This window comes from Cebus imitator, unplaced genomic scaffold, assembly GCF_001604975.1.
Source record: "Cebus imitator isolate Cc_AM_T3 unplaced genomic scaffold, Cebus_imitator-1.0 Scaffold313, whole genome shotgun sequence".
In the NCBI taxonomy this organism is placed as follows: domain Eukaryota; kingdom Metazoa; phylum Chordata; class Mammalia; order Primates; family Cebidae; genus Cebus; species Cebus imitator.
In genome coordinates this window covers 1843954-1858634 of record NW_016107628.1, presented here as the reverse complement: position 1 = coordinate 1858634, position 14681 = coordinate 1843954, and the positions used below count along the sequence as shown (strand labels likewise).

At 37.6% G+C, this 14681-nt stretch overlaps 1 protein-coding gene across 1 annotated transcript in view; it reads right to left on the bottom strand.

Moving 5' to 3' along the window:
• SPTA1 (spectrin alpha, erythrocytic 1) overlaps nucleotides 1–14174 on the bottom strand; it is a 96942-nt gene extending 82768 nt beyond the window's left edge. Inside the window, exons 1-10 of the mRNA XM_017503691.2 lie at nucleotides 14059–14174; nucleotides 12686–12925; nucleotides 10962–11087; nucleotides 9136–9276; nucleotides 8203–8349; nucleotides 5860–5993; nucleotides 5147–5291; nucleotides 3613–3767; nucleotides 2022–2157; nucleotides 1813–1914 (exon numbers count right to left, since the gene is read on the bottom strand). Coding sequence (XP_017359180.2) covers nucleotides 1813–1914; nucleotides 2022–2157; nucleotides 3613–3767; nucleotides 5147–5291; nucleotides 5860–5993; nucleotides 8203–8349; nucleotides 9136–9276; nucleotides 10962–11087; nucleotides 12686–12925; nucleotides 14059–14082 — 1350 coding nt within the window. The 5' untranslated portion in view covers nucleotides 14083–14174. The remainder of the gene's footprint in view (nucleotides 1–1812; nucleotides 1915–2021; nucleotides 2158–3612; nucleotides 3768–5146; nucleotides 5292–5859; nucleotides 5994–8202; nucleotides 8350–9135; nucleotides 9277–10961; nucleotides 11088–12685; nucleotides 12926–14058) is intronic.
• Between the last annotated feature and the right edge of the window lie 507 nt (nucleotides 14175–14681).

Sequence of the window (14681 nt, the reverse complement as noted above, 5' to 3'; positions counted from 1 at the left end):
AACTACAAATAATTGTTAGATAATGTAATGTGAGCTAGAGAAAAGTGCAGTGTCTAAAAAAGTATAGACAGTTGATGAAATCCAAGTTCACAGATCACATAAAACATCACACTGAGAAGTTTGCATTTTATTCTGAAAACACATAAAAACCATCATGACAAGAGAAAAGAGACATTCTCAAACACATGAAAAGCCTTTGTTTCTGGTCATGCTTATGCCCAATAATTTTCAGCTTATTACACCTGCGGCTATATTATCTCCATCAAAAAAGCAGAACAGAGCTGGGCGTGGTGATTCACGCCTGTAATCCCAGCACGTTTGGAGGCCAAGGTGGGTGGATCACTTGAGGCCAGGAGTTCAAGACCAGCTGGCCAACATGGTGAAACCCTGTTTCTATAACAACAACAACAACAAACAAAACAACAACAACAACAAAAATTAGCTGGGCATGGTGGTGTACACCTGTAGTCCCAGCTACTTGAAAGGCTGAGGCAGGAGAATCACTTGAACCTGGAAGGCGGAGGCTGTGGAGAGCTGAGATTGGCCGCTGCACTCCAGCCTAGGTAAAAGAGAGATACTCCATCATCAACAACAAAAGCATAATAAATTATTAGAATCCCATAGTTGTTGAGTTTTCAAGGACTTTGAGTTCTGCTCTTTCTTTGACAGAGCCTTGTTAAAAACAAAGCAAAACAAAACAAAAACAAAATTTATATTATAATGTTCCCACAGAGTTCTGGGAGAATTCGAAACGTGGTTACCTCAACCTCATCCACAGCACAGTGCTAGAGGCTGTGCTTAGTATCTAGTGAGATGCAAAGAGGCATGAAGCTCTTACTGTGACTATCATTCTAAGGAGTGTCCAGACTCTGCCACTGGCACAAAATCTCTCTGGGTCAGGGTGCAGAGGTGAAGCCCCGTGATGTAGAAGGTTTGAATGATGGCAATACTGATTTCTTCATTCAATGGAATGCTGGATGTTTAAGATTGTTCTGTTAGTTGATGTAAATTTGAAAATCACAGATACAGGAATGTCAGCTTAATCTGAGGTAGTATTGAGAAAAGAAGAACAAGTACAGATGTCAGCCACCACAGGCACTGTGCTAAGCACAGTAGGGGATCCAGAGGTGAATAAGGTGCAGTCCTCCTAGAGTTTACAGTCTAGAAATGAGAACGAGAATGTCACAAAGCCAGGCATATGTCAGGAGGCAAAATGGCATGAAGGTTTCAAATTAGGTAGAAGTTAGAGGATTGATGAAATAAAGGCTTAGAGATGAGGAAGCACACATTGTATCTTGAAAATTTCAAGGGACTCAACTTAGCTAAACAGTACAGTTAAATCTCTACATCTGTAGGTTCTATACCTGTACATTCAACCAACCATGGATATATAAAATATTTTTTAAAAATTCCATCTGCACTGAACATATACAGATTTTTTTTGCTATTTTTCCCTAACCAATACAGTATAACAATCGTTTACATTGTATTTACATTGTATGAAGTATTATAAGTGATCTGAAGATGATTTAAAGTATACAGGAGAATGTGCATGTGTTGTATGCAAATATTATGCCGTTTCTTGAGCATCTGCTGATTTTGGCACTTGAGTGAGGTCCTGGAACTGATACCCCATGGATAATAAGTGACAATTGTATATGAAAGGAAACAGTGTAAAAGTTGAGTTCATATTATTAACATGTTTAAAGGACTTATATCCTTTTCCCATTCAAAGATTATCATATTATTGTGAGATTATGTAATAACTAAATATATAATTGGAATTTCGCAAACTCTGTTAAACTAGATTACCTTTTCCCGAACTTCATCAGAGGCTTCATGACTGGCATCCAGGAGGGCTTGACCAGTCTCAGCAGCAGATTGAAATCGGTCATCGTAAGAGTCAATTTCATGCTGTGGCCACAAATCAAAATGTCTCAAAATGCAGCAAGAAACCTGGCATTCTGCCAAATCACCTGCCCCCCCCCCCCCCCCCGTACTGGGTAGCCTTTCTTCTCTACCTTATGCTGCTGATGCCTGTCCAGCAGAACTTCTCCACCAGCCACATCTGTTGGCAGCTCATCAGCGTTGATTGCAGCAGTCTTCTCCTTCATCCAGCCTGAGAGTTCATCAAAGTCAGATGAGAACCGATGGTACCTGTGGGAAAAGTGAGGTAAAAGACAGCAAGGAGAAAACAGATATGAAAGGGCATTGACCAAAGAGTTAGGTTTGGGTTGAGCTACCGTGTGTGAGATGCTCCTTGCTCTAATCCTATTTTCCCCTTTTCTTGATGTATTTCCTGTTATTTACAGTCAGAGTTTAGTGGTGCAGGTTCTAAGTCCTTCACTCCAGGTTGTATATTTCTAGGGTAGGTGTGTCACTGTAGGATGTGACCCATGGGCATTACATCTCTACCACCTCAAGGTCACACCTACCCCAGAGGTACTTAAAATGGAGTGAGATGCTCACAATGCAGTCAATAAACAATACATGTTGTTATAGAAATAAGAAGCATCTCATGGGAAGGAAGAACTGAGATTAGCATTAGGATTCCTCATGTTTCTATCTCATCTTTAACTCTATTAATGAGAAACAAGAACTGCAAAACACCCATTTTAAAAAGCTAAATGCTCATCATTTGTTTTTAAATCATAACCACAAGATAAGCACTGTCCTCTGGTTATTTAGGGACTACTGAATAATAAACCATAGGAAGGAATACTGAAATGAGGCCTGGTTATTAGGGGTTTTTGTAAGCTTGTAATCCACATTCAGGAAATAATACTGAAGTTATTTTGATGCTCTAAAGCTTGTATTTCATGTATTTCAGTTCCTTAGCTAGAGCCAGGTTTTGAAATGTTTCTTCAGTTGGTTTTCCAGTTTTTTGAGCCACTTCATAGCATCTTACAGTAATACAAGCAGGGGAAGACGGAAATCCGCAGATGAGTGGAGGTGTGATGTTGATCACAGTAGTCTCCCTTTATATTCAGGAGATACATGTCAATATACCCAGCAGGTGCAGAGACTGGAGATAGTACTAAACACTATGTACACTACGTTTTTTCTTATACCTATATGCCTATAATAGAGTTTGATTTATGAATTAGGCACAGTAAGAGATTAACAACAACAATAATAAAATAGAACAATTAAATAAGAATTACTTAAACATAACCATTGTGATACTAGGACAGTCAATCCATAACTTAGACTGCTACTAAGCGATTAGCAAGTGAGTAATATACAGCATGGTATGCTGGACAAAGGATTCATCTTCCAGTGGGACAAAGTGGACCAGCCAGACATTTTATCATGCCTCTTAGAATGATAAGCAATTTAAAACTTATAAATTATTCATTTCTGGAATTTTCCATTCAACATTTTCAAACTGTGGTTGACTGCTGGTAATTGAAACCACAGATAAGAGGTATGACTATATTATATCAGTCTACAAAGGTCTTCCTTTGGCGAGTTAAATCTTTTGTCTCTACTGAGCAGGCAGGAGAGCCGATTCTCTCGCTATTTGACTCACTTTACTCTTATGTTTGCTCTTGCTATTACATCTGGGCCCTGTAGAGATAGGTAGAGAAATAAAGAAGAGGGATTTCCCACCAATAAGTAGCCTGTAGTTTTGCATATCTGCTGGTGGCCAGGGCACGAATATGCTCCCAGTTGGAGACCAGATCCTCTTTCATCTGCTGGATCTCAGGTGCATCTGAGGGATGGGAAACTGTCAGCTTCTCTGCTTTGGCACATAACTCCTTCACCTTTGGGATAAAAAGGAAACCTAGTAGGAAGCCCAGTTACTCTGACTCCCCTTGGCAAAACTTCGTGGAAGAGGTGTAAAAAAAATCATATGAATAATAATAATTTGTAAATAGACATATGAATATATTTCTATTAATATACCAATGTATTATATTGATAATTACAGCTCTCTACTTTTCCATCTCTCATTATGCTAAGTAATTGACAAAAATGTTCTCATTTTATATTATTCATTTAATAACACCATGAGGTGGCAATTTTTGTTAGTTTTCTTTTCTGTGAAAAGTGAAAGATTAAGTATTTTATTTGCTTAAGATCATTCAGCTAGAAAATGTCAGGAGCAAGGTTCTAACCTAAGTCTTTGCTTCCCCACCCCCTCTTCCATTTCCCTAACTACTGCTGTGGGAGGTAGAAAGGCATTTCTGTCCAAGAGGCCAAGAAAATTTCAGTAATGCTGGATGATTTTCACCACAACCTCTGAGGAGCAGGGTTACTAGGGAAAAATGTGGATATTGGTGGCTTTTCACTTGTGATTAGCCCTTTCATTATATTCAACTACAATCAGATGATGTCTAGGGCTTGGAATTTCATTACCATTACTAATCAAATTATGGGATCTATTATTCATTATTAGGGAAAAAGACTGAAAACAATAAAGAGGAAGAATGAAAGAAAAAGTAGAATGTTGGAAGTTTGCAGAAACTGGACACAGGGATAGGGCTAAAATTAAATCACAGCAGGTGCAGATCTTTCTGTAGGCTGACTCCCCCGTGGACCCTCAGAAGTAATTGGTTTACGTTCTGGCTACATTTGTGAGGGGAAGAAGGAAAGGATGTAAATCATTTAAGAAAATAAGCTTGTTTCAAGTTCTAGCATGCCTGAGGTTTTCCAGGTTTCAAAAGGAAATCTAAAGGTAGGTTAAGCATTAAGTGTCTTGAAGTTTATTTTAAAAGGAGAAGAAAATGTTTTTCTAATCTTGAATACAAAAAGAATCAGGATTCAGTTGCAACAGAACAAAATGTGGTTAGATGAAAGGATAGAGTCTGGCCAGGGTGTATTTCACTCAGTGAGGTTAGGATCCATCCTTGGAGTTATATATATATATTTTTTAATTGTGAAATAAATTAGAAAAACACAAGAGAATATAAACATTTGTGTATTTGTAAATAACAATAATTCAAATGAAAATAAGGTATACCCAGTATCCACGTACGAGTTATGAACTAGAATGAGGAAATATATTCAAATGCCCCATAATTTTTTCTTCATTGAAAAGAGTGAACTTATTGTGCTTTCTGGAGGCATGGTATTAGGAAAGATAACCAACAATTGCCTCTTCTAGCTCGAGAGGCTAACCATTTCTCTGACAGCACCTTACCTTGTCACTCATGACTGCAAGATTTCTCTCAAGTCCCTTGTGACTATGAAACAGTCCTTCAGAGGCAACAAGATCTTTTCCATAGTCCTCCGAGGTGAGTACAGGTTCCTTCTCCTTGATCCACTGGATGGCTTCAGTCACATCCCTGCAGACATTAACAAGAGCTCCAACCAAAGAAGATAGCATGCATTGCAGGGCAAATGGTCCAACAGAGCACACAGCAAAAACTACCCTAGTTTACCCAGGAGCAATTACCCTTTCTTCCTACATAGGAGCAAAAAGTAATATAAAGTGTTCTTGCTTAATGGTTATTTCCATTGAGATGTGAAGGATCTGGGCTTCTTGACAGCTGAGCCTCTAGAGATATGTTCCATATCTGGGTCAGCTCTTTACAAATGCTTTGCTTCTTCCTAACTCCACCTTCCTTCTAATTATTAACCTGCTTCCCTTCCCTCTGCAGAGCTTCTGTTCCTAAATCACCAGTGCTATTTTTTTAAATTATTTTGATCTCCAATCTCTACATCGTTGGCCATAGAGTGGGTCACAGATTTCTTTACCCTCTCCTTTGCTGTCTCAAAGGCAAGTACATGATCCACCTTAGTTTGAAGTGTTGACCACTAATTGCTAACAGAAGTAGAAAGAGCCTAATACAAATGACACAGCTTTTATAAAGCACTTCAGAGTTTTCTATAAAGCAGTGGCCAGGTCTATACCTTTTGAATCGCTGGAGGTCTGCAGCACTGGACAGAGATTTCTGTCTCTGGAAAGCCAGACCATGAAGGCGCTCCCAGGCAGCATTCACCTCATCTTGCTTAAACTTAATTAAGGGTAGCTCAGGATGGTTTTTCTACCAAAAGAAAACAACACTGGAGTTAGACAGAGAAGAGATTGTATTTAAAAAATATTTAAATACTTTTCATTTTACGCTGGTTTATATGTTTTCAGAAGTGAAGACGCACCATTGTAGCCAGACACTGAACTGCATCATAGCCCTAGCCCCTAGCTCCTTGATGTACATTACCAAAACCTAGAAAAATGATCTCTTTTACGTAAGGGAAAGTGCTCTTTTGGGCAGTTCCTTAGTGAGATTGGGGCATTATTGCCAAGAGACCCTGAAAGTACCCTTTTATGTTTTGAAACATGAGAGATAAACTCATCCTGCTTCTACTCAATTCAACACACTCAGTATCCACGGAAGTATTTTATTAGCCTCCCAGATGTTGCATCTGTGCCCACAGCAGTGGACCAGCCTATTAGCACAGGCTTTCCAGCCCTGTTGTTATTTTTAGAGTTCCACCTTGCCAATGCTTGAAATCTCCATGAAATCCTGGAAACCAAGGAAAAGAAGAGGAATTCCTGTTTATGAAATACAATTTAATTTTCTCAAATATTCGTTCTGTGTGCCTTAACTTTTTTGTGGTCTTCACACCTTTGAGATCCAATAAAAGCCATTTTCCTCTTCCCAGAATTATAGAAACATGCTTTCACATATGCTTTTGCAGAACATTTCAGACATTTTTGTAAGCCATCCAAAGTAGTGAGATTTGTGAGTACTAGATTAGGCTAAAAGCATCAGTCTGTTTTGATACTTTGCAGTTTTGAGGCATTTCCATATGCCTAAGTCTCCTTATTCTTCCTGTCCCTATTTCTCTCCATTTTCATTCCCATTCTCAAGTTTCTCCAGACAGAATTTTCTATTTTCTGCTTCTCAAGTACATGGTTCTTTCTATTACAGCAGTGTAGAGCAGACAGTATAATCTAACTGTCTTGAATTTATTCTTTCTGCAGTAGACTGGGAAAAAATGGCATGCTATTTTGCTGCTCATCCCTTCAATAAGTGGAGTATGTTTCTTCAAGTCTTAGATTTCGGATAGTCTTTAACTTGCTTGCTGATAGAATGTAGCAGAAGTAATTTTCTATGCACTCCAGCACCTAGGCCTCAAGAAAACTTTCATTTACAATTCTCACCTTCTTGCAACACTGCATGGTCTACTGAATGATGACAGGTCACCCAGAGAAATCCCCCATCATCCTTACCAGGGTCCCAGATATAGGATTGAGGCCACTTTAGATTCTTCACCCCCGCTGAGCCACCTGACAACTCCAAACACTTAAAAACACCAGCTGATATCAGGAAAACAGCCCAGCAGAGCAGCTCAACCATCTGACTCACAGAGTCATTAACAAATAAGATGCTAAGTTGCCTGATTAGTTAGATAGTAATAGATAATTGAAAAACCCCACAGCAAGAGAAAATTTAGAAACTACTAGAATATGGCCTGAAAAAAAAATAGGAAGACAGATTATTTTTCCTACGCCAGCACTCATTCATCCTGAAGTCTTCTTTTTATTAACGCAGGACAATCATCCTCACTATAGAGTTGCAATCATAACGAAACTATAAATGGAAAAGCAAAATATAGCCAACCATTGGGGTTTATTTATTTTATACACATATACTTACATATACATTTAAACTTACATATATACATGTATGTATATATATATGCATCACACACTTAGGTATTTTCTTAAGTAAATAGAAGTAAAACTACTTCCATTCCTTCCTCAATCCTCCCAAATAATCATGTATAATGATCGTATGTATACACATATGTGCATGTATAATATTATGTATACATATATATGTATATATAATGGCAGTTCAACATTATTTTATATGCCCTGAGACTTTATTTTTGTGCTTTTTTCATGAAGAAAGAGCGCCCTATTAACATGAGTAATTAGTGTACTGCATGGTACAGGAGCTGTTATAAATGGCAATAGCTTCACTGCCCATTGTGTATTTAATTTCTCCAAATATACACACACACACTCTTTCTCCCTCTCTCTCTCTCAATCCTCCATTTCAATAGACTTGTAAGGTGTGGGTCCAGAGGGGAGAGGAAACTGCTCAGAGTATGTGACTCCAGGGACATGCCAGCTTCTGTTTTCTCATAATGCCCCATATCCGTCATATCCCACCTACTAATGGCCGGAAGTTATTCTTAAGGATCAAACCCTTTCCACGGAGCGAGTCTTTTGCCCCCACTCACCTCGGCACACTCATTGGCATATTGGTTCACTTCATCGACTCTCCCCTCTCTAGCTGCCAGGTCCACTTGGAAGTCTTCAAATTTCTTATGCAGAAGTTCTGTGCGCTCCCAGTCTTCACCTAGCTCCACTGATGTCACTATAGCCTCCTGTAGACACAGATAAGTTTATTTAGTTGCCAGCAAACATTTAGGAGTTTCTGCAGGTTAAAAGCTCAAAACCCTTGCTTGCATTCCCAGGACAACTCAAATGGAGATACTGGGGGAAATCGGGAGAAGCTCTCCTGGGAAAGGCCAGCAACAGAAGTAGATTTGTTAAGGTAGCACCTTGGCCCAAAGGAAAGTGCTCTTCTGGGCAGTTCCTTAGCGAGAATGGAGCACTATTGGCAAGAGACCCTGAAAGCTCCCTTTTGTGTTTTGAAACATGAGGGATAATGTTTCTACTCAATTCAGCATACTCAGTATACACGAAAGTATTTTTTTAGCCATTTGCTTATCTAAATCTTTAGTCCTAACTATTGAAGTATTCTTTAAGTATTTAGAAAAATAAAACCCTCCATCATTATAGGCACTGAGAGACAAAGGATTAGAGAAAGAGCTGTTCATACTCTCAGCCAGACCCCAGAGTAAGAGCAAAACATGGAGAGTTAAAAATCATGGAAGCAGAAGAGGGATGAGCCTAATTATCTTTCAATGCATGGTCTTTATATAAGTCTTGCCTCTTCCATATTCAGATCCATATATTCAGACTTACTCCATACAACGTCAACCTCCAGATACCCCTAGATTTTGGCCCCAAATTTCCTCTTCTTCCAAAGAACAAAGGCCGGGAACAGACATCCTGACTTCCTTGTGAAGAGCCTGTGGTAATTTGCTTGGGGTACCTAAGACAGAGGAGTGGGAGGCCCTACGTGCTTGCTGTTTTCAGTTCTTTACCTTGTCTCCGATCCACTCTAAGATGTCAGCACACTTCTGTATGTACTGCTGGAACTGGAGGGCCTGCAGCAGCAGGGCACCCTTCTCCTGGGTCAGCTCCAACAGCAGGTCCCACAGACGGCGTAGTTCCTCTATATGGGCCTTTAGGAAAGAGGGGCAGAACCACTCAGCTGCAGAGGCTGTGATCAGGGAAACACTCAGAGACTTGTGCAAAAAGGGACCTGGATAAAAATTCTTTCTCTCAATTACTCATGCATTAGTTGCTCAACAAACACTTAAAGGAGGAAACAGAATATATATGGAAACAGCTAATAAGCACAGCCAAATGTGAACTTATATAAGATAACATTTTGTAAAAATGCTTTGCAGTTTTAAAGGATGGAAAAATTATAAACAATAAGACGGGAAGGAGGAAGAAAGTATGGAAAAGTGCTCATTTGAACTGAGCCTTACGGAGCAGAAAGATTTTTGACAGTTCAGTAATAAGCATAGCATGTTCTAAGAACAGCAAGCAGCCAGGGCAAAGGCATAGGAGAAACTTAGCATAAATTGTCTGCCAGAAAGTGTGAGAGCTAAAATTTTTATAAGTTATAAGAAAATTATTGGCACCAAAACAGTAAGAGTGTTTTGGGACTACACAGTTTGAAACTCTATAGAGGGCTTTGAATGTCAGATTAACTCAGAACATTATGTACTACCTGTCTTATATAACTGAAATTGCCATCTATGTCATATCTTCAAGATTCTTATATTTTTTAACTACTCCATTGCTCTGGGTAGCATGTGGACCACATATGTCTTCAAACCCTGCAGTGGTACCATTTGCTGTAGCCCCAGTGATTCTGACAGAAATGAAGATGTTTCGAACATTTCTCAAATATTTTAATTAATGTAGATGTTGGTTATATGCAAAACTGTTCATAATACAAAAGTTAGTTCTATTTTATAGAAATAAACAAGTTTTGAGATTCTTCTTTAAAATAAGATGCTATTCTGGCTAAAAATCGGTGTTCCTTGAACATGTTTTGATGACAGAATGGGCTAGAATTGTTATGCTATGTATAGAAAGGCAGACCCAGTTTTAAGAGATATAATGCAAGTTTGTTTTGACAATTAAAAACTACACAAATAGTAAAATGTTCACTCACACAAACTGAATATACAATGTTAGCACAACCATTTGAAAGAGTTCACTGATCAAGTCCAAAAATTGCTGTTACATTAATAATAGTTTAGAGAGTATAAATGCTTATTGAAATAGCAATGATCTTCAGTTCTAGATGTTCAGAGAAGATTTTCTGAATACACAGAATTTTAGGAGTTTTTAGAAGTAATAAGAAGGGACAGTTTGGAGAGGTACAATAGTAGTTGTAGGATATGAGGTGTGAAAAGAAAGAGGCATCATAGACAAAGAAAAAAATATTTTGGAAACATTCAAATGAGAGAGAGCGTTCTTTGCTTGGAGAAGTTAAGAGACAAGGACATTGAGCTTAGAGGGAATAATTAGAAAGAACACTTGGAAAAGCTAATTGAACTGGGACATGTGGAACAGGTTTAGGTGGGCTTGATCTTGAGCCAAATTATCCTGCAATGGTATAGGAGGAATGTTATACCATTTAATGATGGCTTTCATATCATAGTTCTCTTCACCCCAAGAAACACAAAGATATCCCATCATTTTTCCTGCCTCAGCCCCAGTGGAAGATAAGAGGCTGGAGTCCTGGTTCTCAAGCCAGCCACGTCAAGGTTTATATCTGATATAATCAATTAAAACCCTGATAACGTAATCAACAATTGGAAACTTCTTCAAGGACCCATACATATACCTTAGTTTCTTCATGGGCAGAATGACCCTCAGTAAATCGTTCTTCCCTGGTTTTTTCCAGTTCAGACATGACTCTTGATTTTGCTTGCACCTCTGTCTCAAAGGATTTATGCTTCTGATATTTCCCCTAAAGTTTAGAAATCAGAGTTTTTGGCTAATTAAGCACAGTCTTCATGGGAAATGTTCACTCTAGGTACAGCCACTAAATACAGGCTCTCAAAGAGTCCTAGGCTCAGTTAGAGGCCATAAAGAGTCTTTTCCTGTCCCCACAGGAAAAGAAACTTTAGGAAGTTTTCAGTAAATATTGAAAACTATGTTGAGCCATATGACCCATGCTGAGCCTTATTTTAAAGGTTCAATAGACTGCCATAGGAATAAAAGAGCGTAACACACAGTGTCCTTACTCATCAGAAAAGAGGAATAACTGAATTTTTTTGGAAGTAGAGCACAATGAGAAAGATGATAGTTATAATAATGGCTGTTTAGAAAACTCAAGAGGTGTTTTTTTTTTTTTTTTTTTTTGCGTGCTGTGTCTGTTCTTGCGATATATAAATTGATCTACTTAATATAGCACATTATTTTGTTCTTTTTCTAGGTGTTTCATGTCCAAAATCAATTGCTTCTGATTATGACTATGTCACATGATATAATTTTAGGTGAACAGAAAGGGGTAGGAGTTTTCACCAAATTTCTTTTACTGAAACCTCCCATTTGAAGTTAAAAGCCATGAATAACAATTTAGGAAAATAAAACTCTGGTTCACTCATCTTTCTCTGAAGAGCGCCACATGCTTTAATTTTAGATGATCAGAAACGGGTAGGAGCTTTCACCAAACTTCTACTGAAACCTCTCATTAGAACTTAAGAGCCATGAACAGCAATTTAGGAAAAACGTAAGAGCCATGAATAGCAACTGAGTTAACCAGGTTAACTCTTATCTTTCTGAGAAGAGTGGAGAACAGTTGCTTCAGAAGCATTGATGACTCTTCACTCTATTTCCCTTCTTAACACCCCAAAATATCAAAATCACACGGTTTGTCAGAAATTTCTTGAATCTGCAGTTGACGGTTTGCTTGTAGATCAATTTCAGATGAATATTACAACCATCAAATTCTATATAGAACAAATTTCCTTTGCAAATAACACTCCGATGTTTAAGAAATTGAAGACATGGACTATTTAGACAAAGAATTTCTGTTCCTAACATGTAGTCTGATTTTTCTATTACATCACCCCCACTACAGTTAACCAGGTATATACTTAAATTACCATAATGTTTGTTTTGGATCTGAAAAAAATTGATGTGATTTTTTACTTTTGGCATTGATGAATGCTTGACCGTGAAAATATATAAAGTATCCTATGATTTTATCAATAAGCAATATCCTTGGTTAATGATTTAAAACAATACAGATTCTGAATGTAAATTCATTATAAGAAACAGTTCTGTGCTTTCAATAACTGAAAAATTGAAAAATTTGAAAAATCACATTTTGTTTGGTGTTTATGTTCTCAGTCTCACCTCTCCAACTTCATAAGGGAAAATGCACTTGTAGATTTTCTCTTAATTCAATTCTTTAACTTTCCATCCCGCTGACTTATTTTTGTTTCTAAATGGAATCTAATTATACCCACACATACCCATTATCATTAACATAAAGAAAAACCTATTCCCTCTCTAGAGATCTTAGGGTTTGCTCTGGGGCAGTCAAGAGAACTGAGTGACCTGTATATTAGTTGGGTCTTCATAGCTCTTATCACTTAAAATCTTGACTTTCTCCATGATCCACTTCCCCAGATCATCTGCATCTCGCTTGAAAACTTGTAAGTGGTAGGACTCCTCAAGCTTCTGACCCCTCTCAGCGACCCGCTCCTTGAACCTTTGATACCGAGTCAACACCTCCTGACGCCTCTCCTGGATCTCTTCTGCTGTTTCCAAAACCTTTGGCCCGCTGCTCTCCACAACCTGCAAGTTAAAAAGATTCTGTTTGTTGCTAGTTCTCAAATATTTAATGTGTTGCCCCGTTTATCTACGTCAAGGCATTTACTCATGTTGGACCCATGTTCAGATATCCTGAAGCCTGTACTATTGTTAGAAGGGCTGGAGTATATTTATATAATTTTAACCACATAGAGCTACCGTTCGGGTAAAAAGTTCTTGATCATCCAGAAGACTCTCCCTACTTTTTACATAAATTTGTGCTAGGATTTAAGTTCTATAGATATAATTAAATTGGACTGATCACGGAACAATTTTAATTAGCAAAATCACAGATTTCTGGATAGATAAAAAGAAATATAATGTTATTGCTTTCAAGGGCTAAAAAGGTGTTGACAAGTGCTTATTATTTTGAACTTAATAAATAATTAAGAATGGCTTGTATTAATTTAGTTAATGATATATGCAACCGTTTTGCAAATTTTGTTTTCTTCATACTTAAAGCTCATATACTGTTTACCCTTTATTTGCTTTCTCACAAAAACTATAAATCATAAGTTCAGCCATCTTCTACCCAAATATCACACAAATTTCAAATTATTAGCATGTCTGCAATTGGTTTTCGAAATATAAAACCTTTTACTGTCAAACAATATGCAAGTATCTTTTCCCATAGAGGGAGCCAACCTGTTTGTGAAAATATCCAGCAAAATCACCATAGGGTTCACCTTCATTCTTCTGGATATGAACATCATTTTCCCTAGCTTACCTCAGCCAAAATGTTTAATATAGAGTTTAAATTTTAGTTTCCTGTTATTCCTCCTTAGTATAATTGCTACTCTGTGAATTGCTATTACTGGCATGGCTTTAGAATTAGATCATTCCATGGAGACTCATATTGTTAGTGGATATTACTTTGCTTCAAGTTACCTAGTTATTCTCTATGGGAACCGACTTAAGTTATTACTGGGCTTTGGTGCTGCACAGGCATAAGCTCAATGTTATTGTTCACAAAAACAAGTTGAAATTAAAATTATCTGCTTGTGAAAACCCAAAATAATTATTAATGTTCCTGGGAAAGATAGTATGGAAATTTTAAAGGAGACAGCTTTCATAATAACATTAGTGACAATTAGCACAAAAGAGAAATATGTACTCACGGTTTCCTTTGTAAATTGCTCCATTTTTCCTAAAGGTTTAGAACCTGTCAAAATAAAATGTGTCAGAAAGAGAGAGGGAGTGAGAGAGAGAGAGAAATAATTCACATGGAACTGTCCAGTCCAATTCAAGTACAAATACAGAAACGTTAAGTATGTGGGAAAAAAAAAAAAAAACTCTTTCTTGATCCTAGAATCCCACCAGTCACAGACAATCAACATTATCTTTAGAAGACATATTCAGCTGAAGCAACTGCTAACTTTTACAGATATTGGGTGACTCAGCAGTTTTGGGAGGCTCTGGCTCTCAAAGTTACTCAATATGACTTCAAAAAATGAAAGTAAGGTTTTATGGATGAAAAATTAGGGGAAAAAAACCTCACATATACAAACTATTGAGTTCACAAAAAATTTGAAAATAGGGCTGACTTCTAATATATATGGCACAAATTATCCTATTTTATGTATTAATTTTAATGGAGAACAAAAGGAGGTAGACTTTTTTTTCCATAGGCATAGTTGTATTAGACTAACTTACAAAAGTGAAGCAAATAAGCAAAAAGAAAAGAGTGGGGTGGTCTTAGACCTTTCTATAAGGCTTTGGGGCTATCCATGACAAACTTCAT